Genomic DNA, 25,664 nt, shown 5'->3' with positions numbered 1-25,664 from the left:
GGTAAAAAGGAATTTAAAGAAATTTGATATCAGACTTGATAAAATTAAGCAAAGAAGAATAGGTTTAAATAAAATATATTTATAACATAACAAATGATTTCAAAACCCAAAAAGCAAAAGCAGAATTTAAAATGGCCATTTAAGACTTATCCAATAATGCCAGCAGCAGGGTTTGGGGTCAGCGAATCTAACCTTTAGTGAGTTATGTATGGAATATCACAGAAAAAAAGTAGAACTGACCAATTGCACGGAGTTGTCCTAGCAGTTGTGTCCTCATGCCAAGTATCATGTCCATGGTAGCCTGGGACAGGAAGTTCTTCTCACAGAAGGCTCTCTCCCAACCTTCACTGCGAGCCTTTTGCCATGCCTGGCACCACAGAAGACAAAGATGTCAGAGAAATGTTTAACAATAACTTTTAATCACAAGGGACTGACCTCAAATTTGTATTCCAAAATATATAAAAATACATTTTATAGATCATCCCAATTAATGAGTCAATATTTTTTAAATCACTGATCATGCATTTTTGGTAGATATCTGTTAAAAGTTGTCTTCTTAGTGTCGTTAAGAAATTGTGAGATTTACTTTTGAAAGGAAGATGGGAATAAATCAACGCAAGCGTCGTAAAACCCATCATTACAACATCGTTAAATCAAGCACTCAACCTAAAACACTCTTTGGATGGGTTTCTGCCTACCTGGAAAGCTCTAAGTAAGGCCATGTGATCACTAAAGGTGTTGGAAGTGAAGCGTTTTCTGCAGCTTAGAGCGGCTCTCTTCTGTGAGCTTTGGGTGGGAAGAATGAAAGGGTCACGATATGCCAGAGTACAGGCAATGGTTAGAATGGGGTCCAGACACTTAAGAACAACAGCACACAGCACCATCTTCCCCAGATGGGGCTCCACAGGTAGATCAGCCAGGTGGTAGCCCAGATCAGTCAGGTCTTCAAACTGGTTCATAGCATCTATTTTCTAAAAGTGAATAGAAAGAGAAGAGTGGTGAGAGTCAATATGGACACAAAGGCTTATTGCCAGATTGTTTCAAATATTACCTTCAGCATTTGCACAGCGTTCCGGACAGCATGTGTGGGAGGTGGCTGGGGAGCCTTGGCCAAGAATTCAGCGACTGGACAGGAGGAGGGAGCCAGCAGTTTGGTCTGCAGACACAGTTCCTTACACACACAACATGATCTAGTGTTTATAATTATTGGGATAAACAACCTACTGTACTGTAACACAGGTAACACACATCTATGTTACATGTGGATGCATTTTAAAAGGTGAAATAAAGCATCCTGCTCTTTAAGTAAGCCATAGTCAAATTTATATCATGTAGCCATCATGATACAAGTTTTAATAGTGCAAATATTTTATTATTGCACATTAGCATTTTTTGCTCAGTGACACTTGATAAACTGCAGATTTAAAGTTTATGTGTAATGGCATCATTTTAATCACATATTGAATTTGTATGTCAAAAACACATCACATACAGATGCATTTTCATTTAGTAATGGTAGTTTAATTCAGGATAAATAGGTTAGTTTGCAGTGATGAGTTGACAGTAAAGCTCTGTGTTGAACTGGTGCACAATGGCAGTGGTGCTCATGGTTAATGTTAGGTTACACAAGTGTAGCAGAGATGAATTTGCATCTAAACTGATGATGCTTAGAGTCATTCACCGAATTCCAACTTCAAACCAACTGTATCCTGTCTAGTTTAAAGATGGTATAAATAGTACAGTGTCAGTGTAGGGGATGGAAATCAGCCAGGATAGCTGTGAAACATCTGCTGATATCTTGTTGAATTCAGTTGTGTAAATCCACAAAGAGCAACAAGTCAGCTGATCACAGCACATAAACTAAGAAAACCAACTGGAGCTCACATTAGAAATTATTGAAAGTTATTGAAAGATTCTTTCACTATGCTGAGCCACTACACAGATCTTAGAGTTTCACCACCTGTTGAATTCCACTGTAATCCCTGAATGTACTCATTTTACTGCTCAGGTGTGGAGAAAATAGAGAATTATCTTTCACTGCTTGTGGCCTACATAAGAGATTCAAGCTGAGTACATTCCTTAGAATTTGAATTTAGATTCAAATAAAATTTGTATTCTTATGTACTAATATTATTTTATCATTATATTAATATAGCACAAGGTTCAGTTACCTCTGTACAAAAATGGACAATAGAATTGTCCCTCAAGGAGCTACTTTTTGCTTTTTTACTTTGAGTACATTTCAAAACCTGTACTTTTCTTACTTTTACTTGAGTAAAGAAGTTTCTTCAGTACTTTAACTTTTAACAGAGTATTTTTTAACTCAAGTATCTGTACCTCTACTTAAATACAGAAAGTCTGTACTTTTACCAGTTCTGTAGATAACCATCAGTTCAACATAAGTGTTATGACTCTGCACGTTCGCTATAAAACTAATAGTAATGTTTTTGCACTATAGCCAGAAGTTGTAAGCATAGCTATAGGCTTTGATAAAGGAATATATATTTTACATATCATTCTGCAGGTGCAGAACAGCAACCAACTCCTGCACAACTGCAGGAATAGATTTAGACTTGAAACATGAACATGTAGTATGTTTCTACCTGTAGAGGCATCCGGAGGAGCTGTGGAACTTGGAATTCCAGCATATTGTTGAACCTGAGTCGACTAAAGAGATGGAAGCAAATCCCCGGCCTGCAGCGCCCAGCTCTGTAGACATGTCATTTGTTTAACAGCAATGGAGTAGTATTTGGTTGTAAGAGTAAAAACCCATAAGCCAACAATGTAAGTTTTAGCATAGTTTTTTTTTTTGATACTTATAATAAAAATATGAACACTACAATACCTTCCTTTCCTTTGCAGAGCACTGGCTTTTGAGATCCACACAGTCTTTAGCATGGACACATTGCTGAGAGCATCAAAAGACTTCTGCAACAGGCGACGATTCAGTTAAATACTAACACCTTCATAGTCATAATTTAAATCTAACTTTCTGAAGTGTTAGTGTACCTCTTTGACCTTTCCAGAATCAATGACGAAAACAACATCATTGATGGTGATGCTCGTCTCAGCTATGTTAGTAGAAAGAATCTGAAATGAAAAACTGACCAGTTACAATCTAGTTTCATAAGCACATTTCCTTCAAATATCATTTTGGGTTATATTAAATGAAAAAAAAAAATACTCCTGAGCAAACTTCATAAAAGAAAGCAGACAATACTGAATTAAATTAATGTCAGATATACCATTTTCCTTTAGGATACATTCTTCTGGGTAGGAGAATGAGGTGTTTTTTTTTATATATACACTTCACAGGTTGGTTGTTTCAAGTATCCTATTCTTCTTGTTCATTATTATAGGTCAAACATGTCTCATGTTAGTTTTGGGGGTTTTGTACTACTGTGGAATAAAGTTCTAATCCAAACATTCAGATCTGAAGGCTACACTGCACTGTATAAAGTTAGTATGAATACAGCCTATGCAATTAAACAGTCAACAAAATGGCTCAGTAATGGTAATAATCCCTAAATACCGTAATTGTTGGGCTATAAGCCGCTACTTTTTGCACAAGCTTTGAACCATGCGGATTTTAGTCAGGTGCGGCTTTTCTATGGATTGTCCATGATTTTTGTGATATCGTAAGACGATTTGTTTTGTTTGTTCCGCTGTTGTACGGCACTACGTTGCCTGGCAGAAGGGCATGTGATCAGACACACAGTATCGGGGTTCAAAAGTGGTATGTTGGTCACATGTCCATCCGCCAGGCAATGTAGTGCCATACGAAGTAGCGCGAAAAACAAAATTCAAAGTAGTGCTACGCGTTCAGCGGGAGGCGTGGATGATGAGCGGCGATAAACTTGCGAAAAGCAAGTTATGCCCAACTCCACCAGTGGATTCTGACAGCGTGGAAAAGTGTGAAAACATCCACGATCACCAACAGATTTCGAAGGGCTGGACTGCTGCATGATGGAGAGGAGGACACCGCCACGGCCCTTCAGAGGGTGTTCAACTCTGACACTGACAACGAGGATTTCTTTGGTTTTGAAAGTGACAACAAAGGAAAGAAGCTGAGAGTGGATGATGAAGCCATCCTGAGCCTGTTCGTTTCTGACACTGGAGAAGAGGACTTTGGTGGTTTTAGTGCGCAGGAAGAAGAGAAAGATGGTGGTGAATGACTGACTTTTCTTCTTGTTAAAGCCGTGTCACTGCACCTGAGCCTAAAAGGTAGTCCGAATCTATTTTTCTGGTGTGCTGTAGGTTATTGTTATGTACTACATTTGTTACTCATTTAAGAAGCATCAGTACATGTTTTGTACTTGTAATTACCGGTACTTGTACATATACCCTAAAAAGTTATGCAAATATGTACCCATAACTTGTTTTTCAAAATATTAATAAAAGGGGTGTGTCTCCAAACAGCCATCTCTTTCCTGACAATTCCCTTTGTGCATATTCTCTTACATATGATAAGTCAACATTGAAACACCTGCGGCTTTTAGTCAGGTGCGGCTAATGTATGTACAAAACAGGATTTTCCCCTGATTTTAGCTTGTGCGGCTAATATTCAGGTGTGCTTTGTAGTCTGGAAAATACGGTAGTTCAGTTCTGCTAAACCATTTGAATTAACTCCAAATTAAGTCTGTACCTCATTCACATCTTATAGCTTTGTTTCAAATCCATTGCTTATAAATAGAGGCGGAAAAAAAAAAAAATTTCACACACATACGTTGAGTATTCATATCTTGTGGGGACATCTAACTGATATAATGTTTTCCTAGCCCCTAACCATAACCCACTTGTAGCCCTGTCACTAAAACCAAATTTTGAGTCTCAAAAATGCCTTCAAACCTGTGTGGACCAAAATCCTGGTCCCCACAAGTATAGCAAACCTCCAATTTTTGGTCCCCACAAAGATACGCATACACATGCACACACAAACACACAATACACCATTATACATCATCTGAAACACCAGTGACTCACTATCTTCCTGACACCAGGAGGAGAGGTCTTTAAGGCTTTTTTCTGATCCTGAGTCTGCATGTCTGAATGTAGAGTAAACACATGGTACCTAAGAAACAACACACCTCTATCAGAAAGCATGCACTTTGCTGCAAGCTTTTGTCTTCTCAGCACAACTTAATAATGAAACAAGCTAAGCAATGAAAATTAAGGACATATTTACATTACATTACATTACATAATTTCCTATCAGCAACTAAATTGACCATGTGGTTACATTCCCAAATGCTTACAGACTTTTAGAAAAAGGTGCTCCAACGTGACCTGATACATGCCCCAACTTTTCTGAAATGTTTTACTGGTATAGCGAATATATTATTATATGAAACAAAGACAAAAAAACTCATTTCAACTTTGGGCTTAACATAATACCAGAATCATTGGATTGTATTTTTATTGACATTTTGAACTGTATCCCAACAGAAACCATTTTACCTTTCACTTTGGCCAGAGAATCTCTTATCATCATGGAGGATGCGGTCCCTGAGTTCCACTATTTCATCATATCCAGGAAGAAAAATTAGGATGGCACCTAAAGACCAAAAAAAGGCTCACTTTCTAGCACAGGTGGTGATATCTGTTAGATATACTAAAATAAGTAAGGGCATTGTGAATTAGAAAAGATTAAGACACTGCTATAAATCACAGGTTCACACCAATCAGCATTTTATGTTGATATTCATGTGCTACCAGATTTCCCATTGCTTTCTATGCTGTTTCATGTTACAGCAGAGCCTGTTGTAACCAGACTTAAGAGTATTGCACTGGCTAGCACCCAAAATTTGTTTACTTTGTACAAGGGGTACTCTTCAGGTCCATGTGGCTGTCATTTACGTTTCCATCTATATGCTGGTTACCTCAGGCTTTTCTCCCAGTTTTCCTTCCTTAAGGATGACGTCTTGGCAGCCACCCTTTCATTAAGACCCTTTTTGATGAGGTGTCAGTGAACAGTACATGAATTCAAGAGCCAGATGCATCTCTCAGCTCCTGTGTCAGGTCTTTGCTAAATGTTTTCCTATTTCTTAAGGACATCTCTTTCAGATACTATTCATCTGCTGCAGACAGTTTTGCTAGGCCTGCCACTTAGTGCCACTTCTAGTTTTCCTTAAGAACAGCCTGCACACTAAGCAGAGATGTGCCATATTTTTGGCTAATAGCGCTTTGGGAATAATTTTGTTGATTCAAAAAAATGCTATTTTTGTGTCTTACATTTGACATTTTCCTCATATCAAGAAATGGAAACAAATCATGGCTTCCAGTAACATAGCACCCAAGGATAGAATTTAAAATTGGTTCTTTGCCAAATTTTATGTTATGTGCAGTATGTGTTATGTGCCTTTTTATGATTAAATGGTTCACAGTTCAGTATTAAATGGCTTGACAAACAAAAAAACCTTCCTTTGAAAATCATCAGGTGCCATGAGTGAACTTAAAATCAATGTAAAAGCAGACAATGTCCACAGAAAAAAAGACCTTCAGAAAGTCTGGAGAATTATTGCTCAAAACCCCTTTAAAAGGACAAAATAGAGTCTGTCTCCCAAAGTAAATATATAAGGGGTGGCTTTATCGTCCTGATACTTACCATCACTGGTATTGGAGCAGATGTTGTGCAGCAGATTCATGATGAGCTCCAGGTCTACCCACTGATCGTCAAAGCTATGATGGTACAGCCTGAGAAGTTCTTGGTCTTCTAAGCTCATCTCAGGGTCACACTGCACCAGAGCTGACTCATTGAGGTTGCTCACCTCTCCCAAAGGACTGCACAGTAACAAAAATATTCAGTTGCTTCACAAAGAATTCATAAACCTTAAAGTTTTTCACAAGACTCAAGTGTTGTAAACATAAATTACAATGAATAAAATTAACATCTGAACAACTAAAAAGCTTTTAATTTATGTATCTGGTATTTATTAAATTTCAAAAAATTATAATCAGAAACTGACACTTCCCACACTTCATGATGCATGCTCAATCAGCCACGTAAGAAAATCCCAAAATGTTGATTCTGTTCATCTGGACATAAAGTTTTCAGTGGGAGAAACATTAAGTGACCCATCCAAGTGACTTACTCAGTCTCAGCTGACTGCAGGTTTCCCCTAACCTCATAAATAGTACATTTGCATAATGACTGACACTAAATGGTAAATGGACTGATTCTTATATAATGCTTTTCTACTCTCCTGGAGTACTCAAAGCACTGTTTCTATGCTTTGAATTGTAGTGAATTGTAGTTAGCACTTCAGACACATTCATGCTCTGATGGATTGGAGAGGAACTTGGGGTTAATATCTTGCCCAAGGATACTTCGCTTGCAGACTAGGGGGAGCCAGGGATTGAACCACAAACCTTACAATCAGTAGATGACCTGCTCTACCTCCTGAGCTACAGCCCCCGCACTGGCACCACTAATGAAAAATGGGCTGTGAGGTCAGTTTCTTTCATTAATACGCAAATTGTCATGACCATTTGCATATTACTGATCAAGAATCACGCTACGTCCAGATGAACAGAATCAACTTTTTGGAATTCCCACACTTCAATGGGGGAGTTTGAGTTTGTGTTGCCAGAGTGGGGACCACATCTGAGGAGGTAGAGATTTACCTGGAGTAGTGTCTATCTGTGTGTCTATTATTTTACTATTTCCATATAATTATATATATTCAGTACCAGTGTGTGTTTTGAGTTACGAGTGCACTTATTGCAAAATGCAGTGCTTTGATTGGTCAAATCTGTTTATTCCGATCCAAAAACTAGAAATAAATAAACAGGACAATGACCCAAACACACATCAAAAGTGGTAAAGGAATGGCTAAATCAAGCTAGAATAAGAGTTTTAGAATGGCCTTCCCAAAGTCCTGACTTAAACCCCATTGAAAACATGTGGACAGTGCTGAAGAAACAAGTCCATGTCAGAAAGCCATCAAATTTAACTGAACTGCACCCTTTCCTCTACTCCCTCTTCACCCACGACTGCAGACCTGCTGATGGTTCCAACACCATCATTAAGTTTGCAGATGACACCACGGTGATTGGCCTCATCAGTGACAATGATGAGGGCGCCTACAGGGAGGAGGTGGATCGTCTGGCTGAGTGGTGTGACAGAAACAACCTGCTGCTTAACACAGAGAAGACCAAGGAGCTCATCGTGGACTACAGGAGGAATGCTGACCCACATCCACCCATCCACATTAAGGGGACGGCTGTGGAGCGTGTGAGCAGCTTCAAGTTCCTGGGAGTCCACATCTCCAAGGATCTCATCTGGACGACCAACTGCTCCAAGCTGGTCAAGAAGGCTCACCAGCGCCTCTTCTTCTTGAGGACTCTGAGGAAGAACCACCTGTCCTCAGACATCCTGGTGAACTTCTATCGCTGCACCATCGAGAGCATCCTGACCAACTGTATAACTGTCTGGTACGGGAACTGCTCTGCCTCGGACCGGAAGGCGTTGCAGAGGGTCGTGAAAACTGCCCAGCGCATCGCCGGAGCACCACTTCCTGCCATAAAGGACATCTACAGGAAGCGGTGTCTGAAAAGGGCTGGGAAAATCATCAAAGACCCCAGTCACCCATCACATGGACTCTTCACCCTCCTGCCTTCTGGGAGGCGCTACAAGAGCCTCCGGACTAAGACCACCAGGTACCGGAACAGCTTCTTTCCCACAGCTGTCAGACTCCTGAACTCTGCCTCCTGACATCTGACCCACGTTAAACTCATGGACTGAACATACACACACCCACAACCACCTACACACACACACACACACACGCAATGGACAACTGTACCCTCAAACACACAATAATAACATGGAATGAACCACCACTCACAACCACCAGCACTTTATATAGCCTCTGTAGAAATTATCCACATATCTCACTTATCTTAACTGCACTACTGTATAGTTCTGTGTAAATAATCATTCTGTACATACGATAATTTTTAATCCTTCAACTGTTTATAACTTGTATAGTTCACATTTCAGTATAACTGTATATCTCAGATTTCTGTATAGTTTTTTTATTTCATATTTATATCCTGTTCATAGCCTGTACTCACTACAGCCTGTACATACTTATAGTTATAGAATATTCATAACATACCTTCATACCGTGTACATTATAACATACCATAATAGACCCATTTCTGTAATATACTTACATATCTATATTATTGCTAATATATATATTGTAATCATCATATTGTATCATTGCTAAAGCACTTCGGGATGGATGCAAACTGCATTTCGTTGCCCTGTACCTGTGCATGTGCAATGACAATAAAGTTGAATTCTATTCTATTCTATTCTATTCTAAATAATGGGAAACTCAAGAGAGCCATAATATTATGTTCTTTACAAGTGTATGTAAACTTTAGACCATAACTGTACATAGCTATGACCAACAGATGCCATATGTAAAAGGGAAAAACTCATTTAGAATTACAACTATAAGACATTAAAATGTGTACATGTCTGAATACTTTCCAAAGGACGCGCATTTCAAAAAACACTCACATGGATGATTTCAATAGATCCACAGTATCAGTCTGCTGGAAGTGCTCGGCAAAGTCTAAGGCAGTCCTGAAAACAGAATAATAAAAAACAGAGTCACGTGTATGAAATTTTGCAGTTTATGCAACTACATTTTTGATTATTTTATTTATTTTGATTTCTTTATTTATTTTTTTACAGGAAGACTGTAGTAAACTGTAGTTACTGTTAAAGATTACATTACTTAATAACTACTACTACATACTTTAATAAATTATAAGATATGCCTTGTCTAATTCTATGGATGATGAAAGAAAACTAAACAACAGGGGTGTGAATCACAGAATGGTCACTTTCAATTAATAAACCGGATTGTGACTGTGTGTTTTCTTACCATCCATTGGATGCCTTGATGTTAATGTCAGCACCCAGACTGAGGAGTTGCTCCAGCTGTGTAATAAATCCTCGACCTGCTGCTGCCATCAGTGGTGTGGTCCCTGTTTCACTGTGCATGTAGTCCACTACATAAAAAGATTTGGGGAATCAATCCAAATCAAACTGAACTGGAATATCATGTAATGTAAATAAAACTATTTCTCATCATTATTTTTTTTGTAGTTTTATTTCAATTCAATTCAATTCAATTCAATTCAATTTTATTTATATAGCGCCAAATCACAACAAATGTCGCCTCAAGGCGCTTCATAGATAAAGAGAAAAGCCCAACAATCATATGACCCCCTATGAGCAAGCACTTTGGCGACAGTGGGAAGGAAAAACTCCCTTTTAACAGGAAGAAACCTCCGGCAGAACCAGGCTCAGGGAGGGGCGGCCATCTGCTGCGACCGGTTGGGGTGAGAGAAGGAAGACAGGATAAAAGACATGCTGTGGAAGAGAGACAGAGATTAATAACAGACATGATTCAATACAGAGAGGTCTGTTAACACATAGTGAGTGAGAAAGGTGACTGGAAAGGAAAAACTCAATGCATCATGGGAATCCCCCGGCAGCCTACATCTATTGCAGCATAACTAAGGGAGGATTCAGGGTCACCTGGTCCAGCCCTAACTATATGCTTTAGCAAAAAGGAAAGTTTGAAGCCTAATCTTAAAAGTAGAGATAGTGTCTGTCTCCCGAATCCAAACTGGAAGCTGGTTCCACAGAAGAGGGGCCTGAAAACTGAAGGCTCTCCCTCCCATTCTACTTTTAAATACTCTAGGAACAACAAGTAGGCCTGCAGAGCGGGAGCGAAGTGCTCTAATAGGGTGATATGGTACTACAAGGTCATTAAGATAAGATGGGGCCTGATTATTTAAGACCTTGTATGTGAGGAGCAGGATTTTGAATTCAATTCTGGATTTAACAGGAAGCCAATGAAGGGAAGCCAAAACAGGAGAAATATGCTCTCTCTTTCTAGTCCCTGTCAGTACTCTTGCTGCAGCATTTTGGATTAACTGAAGGCTTTTCAGTGAGTTTTTTGGACATCCTGATAATAATGAATTGCAGTAGTCCAGCCTGGAAGTAATAAATGCATGGACTAGTTTTTCAGCGTCACTCTGAGACAGGATATTTCTAATTTTAGAGATTTATGATAGTATCTCCAGCTTTACATCAACTTAACACTGTTAGTGTTAAATGTTATTTTGTTAACAACAACACTTAAGATAACCCATCAGATTCATACCATTAACACTTTCACTGAGGATCAGATTGAAGAGCTGAATAAAAGAATCTTGGTCCTCATTTAGGAAAATGCTAGAAATGCATGAGTCCATCTCCCTCCTCAGCCATGGTTCCATCTGTTCAGTGTCCTTCTCATTCTGTAACAAAACAATATAAAGCATAGCTTGTCTGGATAAAACAATTTGCTGACATATAAACAGACGTCTGTTTATATGTTGCCAAAAATCAAAGTTTGTGTTTTTGTGTTTACACCCATTTCCATTATCTGGTTCAAGGGTGTCAAGATTTCTATATGACAAAATGTAACCATAAAATGCTTCATAATTCTTCAAATTGCTATGGAAATAAGTATAAAGGCATCCAAACTGTAACTTGCTCTATAGAATTAACTCATGCTCCAGCTCTGCTAAGAAACGGGCACGTATTGGATTCATTCAGGATAATAAACATGTTAATATCGTTTTAAAAGAAAGTCCACGGAACACAAGCCTGTGTGCTCTTGTTTACTGGTACAAATGTCAAGTCTCTCCACATGCTTTTCCAAGTCACATCTGCGTCCAATCACTAAACCTGCAGCCTCTCATTCAGCCACCGCTCTGCAGCTTCATCTCCTAGGCTCTCCTGCTCTGGATTTTTATTGGCTTGGATTAGTTCTCCACACTCTGGACTCTCAGCTCAGTTCAGCACTGCTCCTCAGAACAGCCAGCAACCACCCACTTCCCTATGGGTTTGGTCACATACTCCCTCACTCTGATCTGCTCAGCTCCAACTCAAAATATCATCCTCACCACAGCAGTAATTATTCATCTTTATAAGCTCATTTTAGGTAGAGTCGTAAAGTATGAGATGATGGGATTTTATTTAACAGTTTTACAAATGTCAAAATGCACTCTTGGCGGTCAGTATTAATTAAAAGCTACTTTCTCATAGTAGCAAACCAATGCGCGAGCAATGTGAATATAGAACTATAATATTGTTCTGATGTGTGTCTATACCAGGGGTCGGCAACCCTGGGCAAGCGTGCCACAGCTGGCATGCAAAGGATTAACTAATGGCACGACCATAGCTAGACTAGCCATCGGGCATACCGGGCATGTGCCCGATGGCCGATGGTGATTTTTTGTTTTTATGGGCCGATGATTTTTAATTTTTTTTCCAGGTAAGAAGTTATGACCTGCAGTCTATCTGGGTCAGATATAAACCAAGTTTAGGTATCATTTATTTTCATTGTGCTGACTTTTCACAGTCAGTTACAATAACTTGTACTGCGTACTAGCTAGCACGACGGAGTTTCTATACAGCTGGGTGGGTGCTATGATGATAGTGAACTTTAATTCATAAGGTTAGTTAGTAGAGTTGCCAACCGTCCCGTAAAAAATGGAATCGTCCCTCATTCAGAGAAAATATTACGCGTTTCGTGTTGAGCTGAGAAGGAACGCAGTTTGTCCCATACTTCAGCTAGAATGGAAAAAGACACAAAACTAGAGTTATTTTGCGTTTGCTGCACAGCTGCCTCTTCTTCTCTCATTCTCCCCCCTCCCTCTCCTGTTGCTACTTCAATCATGAAACTGATCAATGATCAGCTTTTCTGTCGCAAGTCCTGTCTCTCTTGTTTGTTCATCTCCCACTTTGCGCCAGAAAGAGAAAACCAGCAGATGTCGCTCTAAACAACAGCAGCATGCTTAAGCTTGATCAGCTGTTGTTAGAATTTATTTAATATTAATTTCTAGTATCAGCTGATGTTTGCTGGAGGCACAGCTGTAAAAGCTGCTGGTCATGATGTCGGTTTGAATATGTGGTGAGAGGGAAACATGAAGATGAAACCAGGAGATGTCCTCACTGAATCATCAGAGCTGAACAGGTGATGGAGAAACAGGTTGACCTTTTAGGCGACATGAATGAGTTGAAGGGAAGTTATGAACTGTTTCTGAGAGACAAATGACACCAGGATCCTTTTCTAAGTAGCTGACAGCTGGTAACTGTGCAGGGGCGGGTCTAGCAAAGTTTTGCCAGGGGGCAGGTAGGGCATTAACAGGGAAAGGCGGGCACAAAGAAATACTTTTCTTTCTTATTCTCTTTTAAAATGTCTAGCTTTTATTAAATAATTATCTGAATCTTACGACCAAAGTTTTTATCTGATGTAAAATGTATAGAAATTATACATATACCATCAAGACAGTGTACATCACTGTCACAACAGTGTTTGTTTTCATTCAAAGGCTTTATGGTTTTTCCTATACCTGGTGGGCCGGTCTCTAGTCAAAATGCCCGGGCCGATTTTTTTGTCCCAGTCCAGCCCTGGGCACGACACGCAGTGAATTAATCTGAGAAGGTGCATTAAAAATGCCTGTGCCAGCGGTGGACATCGCAAATTAGCTCACATAGACACATTAGTTGTGCTGCTTCTTAATGACAGTATCTTAGCTAACAACCCCAACAACCAGATTCAACTTATTATTGGCTAAAAATAACTTAGCCTACCAGTGAGAGGGACGTTGCTAGCTGGCAGTTTTTTCAAGCAATGTTGAAATTTCCACATTCCAACACTTCAAATGCTTCAGGAGCATCAGCACCACGTAAATACTCGGATACATCCGTAGACTCGAGACAGAATTCACTATGTGTTTTCGGGACTTTCAGGTGTATGGACCAATGTTTTCTTTTCTAATCAAACCAGGTTTAATGAGCAGCTGGGTTTGTCTCGCATTAACTGCCTGGACACAGAGGACATCGAAATGCAGCTGATTGAACTGAAAAGCTCGACTCTATGGGGGTCAAAGTTTGCAGACGCAACTACAGACGCAGCTGGAATCCACAGCTGTGCGTGTTCATGGAGCTTGCATTTTCACCTGCTGGACATCACTACCTGACAAGTTTAACTGTCTTCAGAACATTGCAGAGGCTTATTGACAGCATTTGGCTCTACATATCTGTGTGAGCAGTTTTCTCTCACATGAAGAGTGTCCTCAGGTAGCCTTCTGAACGCTGGACACTCGGAGACCTGTGTCTCTGAGTGGGAGATCAGAGATCACATTAACATGTATTGTATCTCTGTATTAACAAACATGCCATATTGGCCAGTTTATTTTTCTTATCATTGTTGTGAGGAGACTGTTAAGAAATAGAGAGATATTTTTAATGCGTATCTGCTCATTAGATTGTTTTATGTATAAAAGAAGGCCAGCTTTGAGACAAGGTCACAGGCTGGCTGCAGGTTTTTGCAGAACTATGAGCAACACACAGTGAAACTAAGTTCAGACAGGTTGCTCTGGCAACAGACCTTAGAAAGGGGAAGCTATTGCAAGCTGCACAGGAAGTTTTAGTGCACAGGCATATTAATAAAGAGTTTTGCTTGTAATGAAACTGTGTGTGACGTCTGAAGTACAGAAATAACACCATATAAGACACATGTTGAGCTAAAAATGTTAGAGATCCTGCAACTGGAGTTTGGGCTGTGCAGGGGTCTCTCTCTCTTCCGGAAGATGATTGAATAAAAAGAAATATAAATGTTTTAACACACTATGAGTTGGTTTTCTCTGTTCTATCACGAGGACAAAAGAATCGGGGTTAATAAGACCATAAATAGCATTTGCATTTTCTGTTGTACAGTTCATTTGCTGTTATGGAGTGCTTGTTATGGATAAAAAGTGTCTTTTTTTTGGTTTCAAAATAGATGATAACTATTCGCTGATAGCTGCCAACATCTGCGAACAAATATAATTCTATAAAGTTGTTCTATACAGTGTGTAACTGTTAATATAGAGCGTTATTAAATTTATTGCTAATGCAATTATATGGCACATTGACTTTTGAGGAAATTTTAGATGGCACTCATCATTAAAAAGGTTGCCTACCCCTGGTCTATACTAACAACCCATATAAGGTCAAGGTCAAATTTATTTATATAGCACATTTCCAGACAGACCATGCTGCACAAAGTGCTTAACAATAAAAAATGCTATTAAAAAGAAACAATGTAAAACAATAATAATGATATAAAACAATGATAGGACAATAAGAGAATTAAAACAATAACTAAGACTACTAAAATGAGACCAAAATGCTCGGGTCATAGTGTGTTAAAAGCCAGGGCATAAAAATGTGTCTTTAGTAGTGATTTAAATTGATCAAGTGTTTGTGCATATCTAATATTTAGACTATTCCAAAGTCTGGGACCTGCCACAGAGAAGGCTCTATCGCCACAAGATTTGAGATTAGTCCATGGGATGGACATCATTAATTTTGAGCTAGACCTCATGGTTTTTCCTGGAGCATAAACAGAAAGGAGCTCAGACAGGGAAGAAGGGGCTTGGGTGTTAAGTGACTTAAAAACAAAAAGTAAAAGTTTAAATTGGATCCTCTAGGAGACAGGAAGCCAGTGTAAAGAAGATAAAACTGGGGTTATATGCTCTCTCTGTTTGGTAACAGTTAGCAGGCGAGTAGCTGCATTTTGGATCATCTGAAGACGATGAATGGAGGCCTAGTCGAGGCCAAAATACATTGAATTGCAGTAGTCCAATCTACAAGTAAGGAAAAGGTGAATGACACGTTCAAAGACGTTAGTCGGAAGGTATGACTTTACCTTGGCTAGCTGTCTTAACTGAAAGAAGCAGGACTGGACTACTGCACTCACCTGCGTATTCAATTTAAAAGAACCACCCAGGTAGACACAGAGGTTTTTTACATGTGTTTTACAGTAGGAGGAAAGGGGGCCCAGAGTGCTATTGATGTGATTATTGACAAAGTTGCCGAAAATGACAACTGCAGTTTTATTTTCATTTATCTTTAGAAAATTTAACGACATCCACTGTTTGATGTTGTCATCGTTTTAGGCCAGTATGAAATTCTAGTCGTGATAACAGGATGTCATGGTTGACCGTGTCAAAAGCTGCTGACAGGTCCAACAATAAAAGGCAGCAGGGCTGCCAGAGTCCAGAGTTAAAAGAATATCATTAAAAATCCTTAAAAGTGCTGTGTCAGTGATATGTAGTGATTTAAAACCAGATTTAAATTTTTCAGAGATCTTGTTAAAATCTAGGTGGGCCTGCAACTGTAAGTAGGCCACTTTCTCCAAAACTTTAGAGAGAAAAGGAAGCTTTGAGATTGGCCTGTAATTGGACAGAAAAGTTGGGTCCAGGTTATGTTTTTTAAGAAGAGGCTGAACTATAGCTTGTTTAAAGCATGATGGGACATACATGCTTAACATAACATAATATAATTTACAAAACACCTAAACCCTATATTTAACTGAAAACAACATCTAATGTTACAACCTGCCAATATTAATTTAATACAATCTTTCTTGAATATATGCTTATTATAAATTTATTGTAACACTTTTCAAAACTGTTGAATCAGTGAAATGCATGAAACTTCTACACAACGAACATTGGGTTTCAGTCCATCTGTGTCTTTTGTTAATGCACTAGAATTACAATAGTTTAAGATGCTGTTAGAAAACTTCAAGAAGTAAGCAGAAATCAAAACGAAAGTCAACTTCAGATATCAGTCTAAATGGTCAGTAAAGGGCTCCAACATTGGCAAGGGTAATTGAAAACATCTGAAAACATTAGACACCCCTGTCTAACAGTCCTATCCCTCTTCTTAGTTTGTACATGTAACTTTTCTCTGCAGAAAACACAAAAATAATATTTTTTTATTATTCTAGGTGTAACAGAGAACATGGTGTATTTTGGTGGTGGTGGTTTACCTGCTTAAAGCCGCTAGTCCCACAGTCACTGTCAGGGAGGAAGCCTGTGGCATGGGTGCTCTGTTTCTGCCCAACAGAACTGGTCTGTACTGCTTGACACCACTCTGTTAAATATTTCTGTTCTCTGTCCTCTGAGAACCAGAATGTGTGATACACAAAAGAGATTAAGACAAGACCAAACAAACGCTGTATATATGTGTGTGTGCGCAGTCATACTTTTTTCTGTCTCTTCCTTGTATTTCCTCATGTCCTTTCTGGTGAAACCTGTCAGCCTCAGAATATCCTCTAGAAAGAACTCCTTCACCTCAAAGTGTCTTCCTTTGACTACGGGAAAAAAGGAACATTTTTGAACCACTCAAGTTATATCAAATAAAATGAAAACATGACTTTTCAACACATATAGACAATCCACAAACCTTGGAGAAGCGCACTCATTTTTTATTTCCCAAACATATGAACTTATTTTTCAATATGGAAATGAACTGTTCCTGAAGGGAATCCATGAAAGCATGTCCCTTTATCTTATCTGTATTAAAAATAAATGCCTTAATGTGATCTGTAGCTGCTGTACAGATTTATGTTCAACATCGACATGAATAAATTGATGAAGCTTGAAGCTTTTCCTATATGTTTCTTTGTTTATATAACGAAAATATTTATACTATATCAAGTATATATAAATGTTGCTCCATTGGTGAAAATAGTGGTCATTTCATTATTTGTAAGTGTTTCAGGACCTTGCTCTAAACCGCGATCTTTAATCTATTATCTCAGTTGTTCAGCTGTGACTCAGACTATGCAACCTTGTTTCCACTAGTACAAAAAAAAGAAAGGAGCTGTCATAATGAGCAAGCTTGCTATACTTATGACTTTAAATCATTATTATGACTTATCTCATGATTACAAGATTTTTATTTTTTTTTTTAACAGGGTTATTTTTTTAACCTCTACTTGTCGCCATCATCCCAGATTTTACTCTTATTGTAAAGCATTTCCTCTCATTGTAGTAAAAACAAAGCTAACTAATAAAGTAAGCAAAGTGCTAAAGCATCACCAGCTGGTATTAATTGTGATTTCACTAACACTTTGTAGACAGGTTTGTAGACTTACGGTGAATAACTGGGCAGGAGCCAAAGTATTGACGGAACAGGTCTATATCCAGAGCTGCACTAGAGAGGATCAGTTTTATTGTGGGAATCTTCTGAAGCACATCCCGCATCTTCGTGAGGAGGAAGTCAGTCAGACCATCACGCTCATGCACCTCATCCTGTTGAGAGTCAGTTTTATTTTCTTTTAACAATCTCCATTGGTTTAATGTTGCTTTCTGTGACATGTTGTACTACATCTTGCCTACTATGTGAGAAGAGGTAACTTCTTGAAAAAGCAAAGAAGGCAGCAAAAACACTACATTCCACTAGGACAGTTTTCATTTATTTACTATTTATTTTATATACCAGAAACATAACCAAGTATAGCCAAAAATCAAAATCAATTGGACTGTAACTGTCAGCACCAACTTGGATGCCGCTGCTTGGCCATGGAAACCCATTCCATGAACCTCTCTACGTCCTATTCTTGAGCTAATCTGAAGGTTATGTGAAATTTGGAGGTCTGTAGCTATGGACTGCAATAGAACCTCACTAGGTACACGGCTCTGTGATTTTACATGGCATCCTAAACTCCTAATTGCTTTCACTTTGTTTTAATATCACTAACAGTTTAATAGATGGCTTCCTATCACGGTATTATGCTATTATCACTGAGCTCCTGAGAGAGACCCATTCTTTCACACATTTGCAGAAGCAGTCTGCGTACCTAGGTGCTTGATGTTACCTTGATTTACACAAGTGGCCCTGGAAGTGAGTGGAAAAGCTGACCTCGATTATTTGTATGAGTGAATAATGTGTGAATACTTTGGGCAATATAATGTAGATGAAAAATTTTTTAAGACTATATGCTGTCTGCTTGTATAATCCTGATACCCACCACAATGACGTGTGTGACAGTTGTCAGGCTTGCATCTCCAGTCATCAGTGTTCTGAGGAGTACTCCACTGGTGCAAAAAGTCAGCAATGTCTTGGGAGATACCCTGAGAAATGCAAAGTATTCATATTTATAATTCCATTTTAAGAAACATGTAACTTCCAGTAAGCATGGAGGACAAGTTAAACATAAATCACTCCTCAAAAAGTGCGAAGCATGCATTTTAAAATGAATTTTGTATTTAAAAAGCTCAGGTTTTTCATTGGCTCTGTCATTCTTCTGACATCACTTACATGTGGGTACTGTCAATGCTTCAGCTGAAAGTTCACACTTGTAAAACAAGCTGAGAGGACCTCAATGCAGGCGACTGCATTGTCAGGATGAAAATGTTTGCTATTAGACTTGCATTGAAGCCAGATTGGTTTTATTTGGGAATAAAAACACTGTTAATTTGAGATCTTTAAAAGGCAAAAGAATGAGATCGCGGATCCCCTAGTGACAGGATGAGGAGTTCAGTCAATCAGTTTAGAGTAGGGCTGTGTTCATAACATTGACATTGTTGGCATTGTCCATTAAACAGTTCAAATTTAACGTGACATCTGAGTGTTTCTTAGTTTTAGACTGTTCAGTCAAATGTTCTTTTTTGCTAGTTTAGTCAACTGATTACAACAGGTTAGAAATCTCTCAGTAAGCTCATCTCGTCTATTCCGCACTGAAACAAACAAACCTGAGTTACTAAGGTTTTTGTGTTTCAGTGTGGTGCCAGGCCATTTACTGTAAATTAAGCTAATTTTAACACCAGTAAGCATGACTTATTTTGTGTCTGTGCATGACAGTAGCTAACTGGAGTGTGCATTTATTTACAATGACAGGGGAAGATATCAGAAGACGTGCGTAACTGGCACAACAGGATGTCTCAACACTATGAGCACAATGCTCAAATTTTCCAAGAGCCAAGCCTCACTGTTCCACAATAACACAGGGATGAGGAGGACAACCCTGATGCAAGGGTTTTCAAAAGCAGAATGAAAGGCAGAGCCTTTAGCTAGCTTTTGATAAAGGTTATAGTTATGGCTGCCATAGTGTTAGGCTGCTGGAAGGCTTCCCATGATGCACTGAGCGTTTCTTCTTCGCTCATCTTTTTTTTTTTTTTTTTTTTTTTTTTTTTTTTTTTTAAACTATCTGTATGTTTATACACCACTACTGTATTTAATCACTAGCATTATACTCTGGCTCTTTCTCTTATCATTTGCCTTTTCTCCTGTCTTTCTCTGCTCTCTTCCCATTCCCCTCACCATCACAGCAAATGGCTGCTCCTCCCTGAGCCTGGTTCTGTCACAGAGTGCTTTTTTCTATGGGATTATCTAATTGTTGGATGTTCTTTCTAACATTGTAGGATCTTTACCTTACAATATAAAGTGCCTTGAGGTGACTGCTGTTGTGAACTGGCTCTATATAAATAAAATTTAATTCAACTATACTGTCAGTCTGCCCCAGGGCAGCTGTGGCTACAACTGTAGCTGCCTCCACCAGTGTGTGAATGTGTGTGTGAATGGGTGGATGACTGGACGTGTAAAAGCGCTTTGGGGTCCCTAGGCGGGACTAGTAAAAGCACTATACAAATACAGGCCATTTATATACTGTTGCTTTATATCCACGGCACATTATTTACAAAGGGACAGGTCTGCTTTTATATTTCGGTTTTGCCTCTAATGGTTTTTTTGGATATGAATTTTTTTTACTCTCTAACTCTGATTATTTTATCAGTTTAAAAATTATTTACAGTTGCATGTGTACTGTGAACATGTTAGAAGTCCTTTTCTTAACTGAAACCTAAATATAATTTGGTCATTTTTCGCTTTGGTCTTATCTACCTGCTCTCAAGTCTGATGTGATAGCCGACAGTCTGGCCCACACCTTCCCCCCTCTCAGCTGCCACTCTATCAGCCACAGCAATGGCAGCCAGGCGTCTGGGCTGAGTGCAGAAGATCCTGCAGGACTCTCCTTTCTTGCTGCAGTCATCCAGAAGGAACTGTGGGATCTGGATAAAATATATCAATATGTATCACCACATTGAAAATGGAAAACCCCAACACAGTAAATTTTAAGATCTATTTTTCCCCAGACATAATATATAATTTAATTATAACTTTATTTTTTTAAAACATGCATTAAACATTTTATCAACTATACTTTTGAAAAGAAACCCATTTTATAAAAGATATTCTTTTGATATTATTAACATATTATAATATTAACATAATATATAGGTACAGGTTGAGTATCTAAATATTTTACTTGTTATAAGCAGAGGTACCGGAGGTAAGGTTACCAAGTAACCTCCACATCCTAAGAGCAATTACAGCCAGAGGCTACTGGAGCGTTGTCTACGTTTTCAGTTTGTATCTTAGGATAAACATTTTAATAAATAAAAAATGTAGAAAGCAAACATGACTAAGATGTCAGAACCGAGTGTTGGAATATCTATTTGTCCACAGACACACCTGTGTCGTTTTTCCAGAGCCAGTCTCTCCCAACACGAGCACAACCCTGTTTTTTTTTATAATTTGGATGATCTCCTCCTGGTGTTCATGTACAGGCAGGGAGCATCGAAAACTGTCCAACTCTGATGGACTTCTCCTCCGAGGAACCATAGGAATCCCATTGTTTAAACGTCCGCTCGCTCTGTTCTTGTCATAACTGTTGTCTGAAAGGACACAACAAAGACAGGCTAAGAACAATGCAGCTGCTGACTGAGCTATATCCAAAGACGAAAGGTGTCAAAAGATATTTCTGTTTCACTTTGTGTGTGTGTTTGTTATTATTTTACAATTACTGTTACAGAAGCACAATATGGGAGATTTGGTCCACATCAAAAAAAATACGCTTGGGTTAGCCCCTGCGTTTCAAGTTTTGAAATGTCCAAACTGGAATAATAAGCAAAGTTGACTTTATTTCTGTCTGTGACTTTGTAACTTTATATTTTAAGACATAAAGTTACAGCCAATGTATATCTACCAATGTTCTCCCCGTGCAGCCCAGTAAGCTAAAAGTCAACATTTTGCTTTAACATCAGTTTGGTCCTTTTTTGTTGTTTTCTCTCCAGTTCATAGAGAATATTAGCAGTCATCAGTAAAACACAGCTGTATTTTATGCACACACAATGACAGTCACCAGGTTCTGCAGGCACAGATATGCCACTTTTTTCATTGGGTTGTATATCTATGCGTTCCTTCTTGCTGACGGGAAACCTCTGTAGCAGACTGCGGATGAAATATAAGGTATTCTGGGAGAGTGTCATGGGTATGGTTGGCTGAGGATTATCCGTTTCATTCTTCTTCCTGATGGTGACAAAGCGATTTGGTCCCTTTCTGAAAGACAAGGAAAATGTTCTTCCATTACCATACTTATTAAAACTTGTTTTGGTCTATTGCTCTGGGGGTTTCTGTAATTGTAAGTTAGGCTTGACAGCTCCTCAGTCCCAGTCTAGCTTGTGGGGATGTGTGGTTGGTCTTCAGTGAAGAAGTGATGTATTTGAAACCCCTGTTGTTAGGTTCACTAATGACCTTCCCTTTGCGTGTAGCAGTAAAGTGAGGCATGGGTGATAAAAGAGGATTTTGAAGGAACTGGAAAGAGAGCTGTTAAGCACAGAAATGACATAAAAAGCATCATTTAATAAATGTGTGCCAGGAACTGGTCATGCTGCAAAAACTGAATTGCAGGACTGTGAAAAACAAGACACTGTTCCTTGTATTAAGGGGGACTCACAGACAGAAACGTCTTGTATTTCTTGTTACACTGCTGTCAAGTTTTGTTTTTTGTGAATCCAAATTGGTTATTCAATATAATTAAATTTCTTCTTTTAATTACCCACCAGTTTATCAGCTGACAGTAAGATCTGACAAGTCTGACGAGAGGTATGGTGGTGATATGTGTAACTTAGTTGCACATACCTGTTTAGTTACCTCTAATGAATGTGGCTTAATTAATTTTAGATAAAATGTACAATCATTAAATGCTAGCGTCTCAATCACCTCAGAGAATTTTATAGTTCCTAAAATAATCTAGAATAATTAACATTTATTAAAAATTAACCAATACAACTTTACTAGTCTCGCAGTAAATCACATAAAAAGGTTTCAAGGATTAATTGAAATCTTTGATGAAATGTTCTTTTTAAATATTCAAACCCTGTTCATATCACATTGTGATTATACTTAAACACAAATTTGCAAATTGATTATAATTCAGTGTCTCTACAAATGCAAAATCTACAAGGTGTGATCAAAAGCTATTTACTGATATAATTACAATGGACTATGTCTGTACTCCTGTAACTGGAATTAAATTAGATAACTTTAATTAATCCTTGTGTAAGTGCTGAATAGGAAGCAGAGCAGTTATTCAAGCATGCATAGGTGTTTCTGAAAAGAAGGCTTTTGACAACTTTTGGCATCTCTGAGGTAAATTGACCTCAGAGATGCCAAGTGCAAAGTTGCAGGAGAAAACACAAATGGCACAATTTGTAATGACCACTGGCATATATGTATTCACCCTAACAATTCCTAATTATTATATTTCTTTTTATTAAGGAAGTCCAGATCAGCAATACGGTATGGCTATAGAAATTATATGCAATTGCAAAGTCACCAATAAAATCACTTAAATCAAAACTACAAACCAACTTTACTGCAGATTAATGCTCTGTCTCCCTTTTAAGAAAGAGGGTACATTCATTTTTAAATTACTCAACTCATTTTCAGTGCTAATTACTTACATTTAGCACAAGGTGTAATGACTGAGATACTGATGGGCAACAATCCTGGAGGAAGAACTTACCCTTTGCTCTTAGAAATGTAACCCAGAGATTGGGCCATTCGATGAATGAAAGCCCTCTCTGTACTGGTCAAGGAGGAAGGAAATTCTGTCTCTGTTTAGTCAGGGAAAGAAAACTAATAAATAGTAGCAAATTATTGAGTGACAACCAAAATTACTTTCTGCTCATTCTGGGAGATGTAATGAATATGACACTGGCAAAATGATATCAGATACTATAAGAAGGAATGTTTTTCATTTTCTTATATAGACCAATAAAAACAGCTTATACCTTTCTGGTCACTGTACTGAAACCTCTCAAAAGCCAAGGTCACTGCTATCTTGACTTCTTCATCAATATGAATTTCTTTAAAGTTGCTGGCACTGGAACCATGTTGTGGTGCATTATGGTTCATGGATGGTTTTTGTGTAGCTGCACCAATTTTTGACATATTGCACTGCAAGAAAACAACAGAAAAAGTGTTGTGAAAACATACATGCATTCATCATTTCCTGCAGTTTATTTGTTGTTAACCTCTTAAAAAACCAACATAAAAAGAGAATCTATAGACTTGCATATCTCCTGAATGTTTTTTTTCCCCTGAGACTGTGGGGTTGTGGGGACTCTGTTCAGCATCCCCACAACCACTGGCATGACAACAGCTGAAGCTAAGTAAACGAGAAACTTCAGACAATCTTACCTAATTCAATGGTAGATAAATGTCTGAATGCACTAGCGATGCTCTAGCTAGAAAGAATTTTTAAAAATCAAATATTGTAGTTAATTTTTTTAAATGTGTGATTCAAAATGTTCTACTGTCTGTTAAGCCACTTAAATCAATCAATGTCAACTCACCACTATGTTACTGATTCATTTGTTTATTGTATTTCCATCTAGCTGTGTGAGGTGGTATTGTTATTGGGTGCTTCAAAAAGGAAAGATATCAGAAAAGATAAGGTGTTAAGTGCATTAAGCTAGCTGTTAATTTACTAACAAATACAAAACGTGACTAAAATGAATGAAATAAAAATCAATAGAGTCCGAAGTTTCATATATATGCATTTATGTGACATAAATCGCAAGCACGCGTGTTTCCCACGAGTCCACAGGTCAGCCACATCTTGCTCCCTCTGTGAGCTGTATAATACCTGTTACTGATTTATGAAACACACCCATGTTAACTGGTGATCGTCACAGCTTTACAAAGTCAGGTGCCTACTCAACATAATGCACCATCATACTATTATTTTGTTCAAAATAAAGACACGATTCATTTTTCATCGGTTCAGTTATGCTGCTGGATTTCTTAAGTTTTGTGAGTATCAGTATCCGAAAAAAGTCAAATGGCAATATAACCAACAGATGATTTTTGTGGTGAGTGGAACTGCAGTACGATTGTATTGGACCTTATGGAAATAATTCATCCTGATCTGTACTTTGGCGTAGATGAACCTTCAAACTTTAACCAGATACATGACCCCTTGTGTTTCCCGAGTGGCGCCAGCCCTACCTATGGTTTGGTCTGTTTCAGCCACTCACAGTCATAGAATGCTTCGAGAAACTCTTCTTTGGAGATAGAACATGTCGTTTTCGAACAATTTTCTTTCCCGCCAATTACAAAACCGTAAAGGTAGCATCCACAACTAATGAGTTTGAACATTTTCAATTATAACCGAGAGAACTACAGAACTACAGTTCTCGACATAGGGTAGTGCTTGTGGCTCACAGTGTTGGTAGGCTAAGATTATACCTATTTTGACCAGAAGTTGGAATACATTTTAGACGACTTTTACTCTTGCTTTCTACTTATATCATAGCTGCGACTTGAAACCTTTGGACACGTTGACATGCTGCCAAAACATCACCAAAAAGCATAAAAACTGTGAAGTTGGGACATCAATACTAATCTACTTGTGATTTATTTTTGAAAAGTTAAGAGTGCAACTTGTGTAAGCCGTTTAATA

General features: G+C 38.4%; 1 protein-coding gene across 1 annotated transcript in view; it reads right to left on the bottom strand.

The window, feature by feature from the left end:
- The window catches only part of ythdc2 (YTH domain containing 2), a 42,214-nt gene that overhangs the window by 16,065 nt on the left and 485 nt on the right, over positions 1-25,664 (bottom strand). The window contains 21 exon segments of the mRNA XM_087843963.1: positions 241-367; positions 699-971; positions 1,052-1,171; positions 2,604-2,709; positions 2,846-2,928; positions 3,010-3,090; positions 4,984-5,071; positions 5,458-5,554; positions 6,605-6,780; positions 9,533-9,598; positions 9,903-10,029; positions 11,193-11,328; positions 16,902-17,032; positions 17,118-17,225; positions 18,012-18,168; positions 18,888-18,990; positions 20,759-20,925; positions 21,389-21,591; positions 22,059-22,255; positions 23,724-23,814; positions 23,992-24,157. Coding sequence (XP_087700089.1) covers positions 241-367; positions 699-971; positions 1,052-1,171; positions 2,604-2,709; positions 2,846-2,928; positions 3,010-3,090; positions 4,984-5,071; positions 5,458-5,554; positions 6,605-6,780; positions 9,533-9,598; positions 9,903-10,029; positions 11,193-11,328; positions 16,902-17,032; positions 17,118-17,225; positions 18,012-18,168; positions 18,888-18,990; positions 20,759-20,925; positions 21,389-21,591; positions 22,059-22,255; positions 23,724-23,814; positions 23,992-24,151 — 2,797 coding nt within the window. The 5' untranslated portion in view covers positions 24,152-24,157.

Source organism: Neolamprologus brichardi, chromosome 7 (assembly GCF_056152115.1).
Source record: "Neolamprologus brichardi isolate AB-2024 chromosome 7, ASM5615211v1, whole genome shotgun sequence".
Taxonomy (NCBI): Eukaryota; Metazoa; Chordata; class Actinopteri; order Cichliformes; family Cichlidae; genus Neolamprologus; species Neolamprologus brichardi.
Note: the sequence above shows the minus strand (reverse complement) of the source record. Positions and strands in the feature narration are given on the sequence as shown.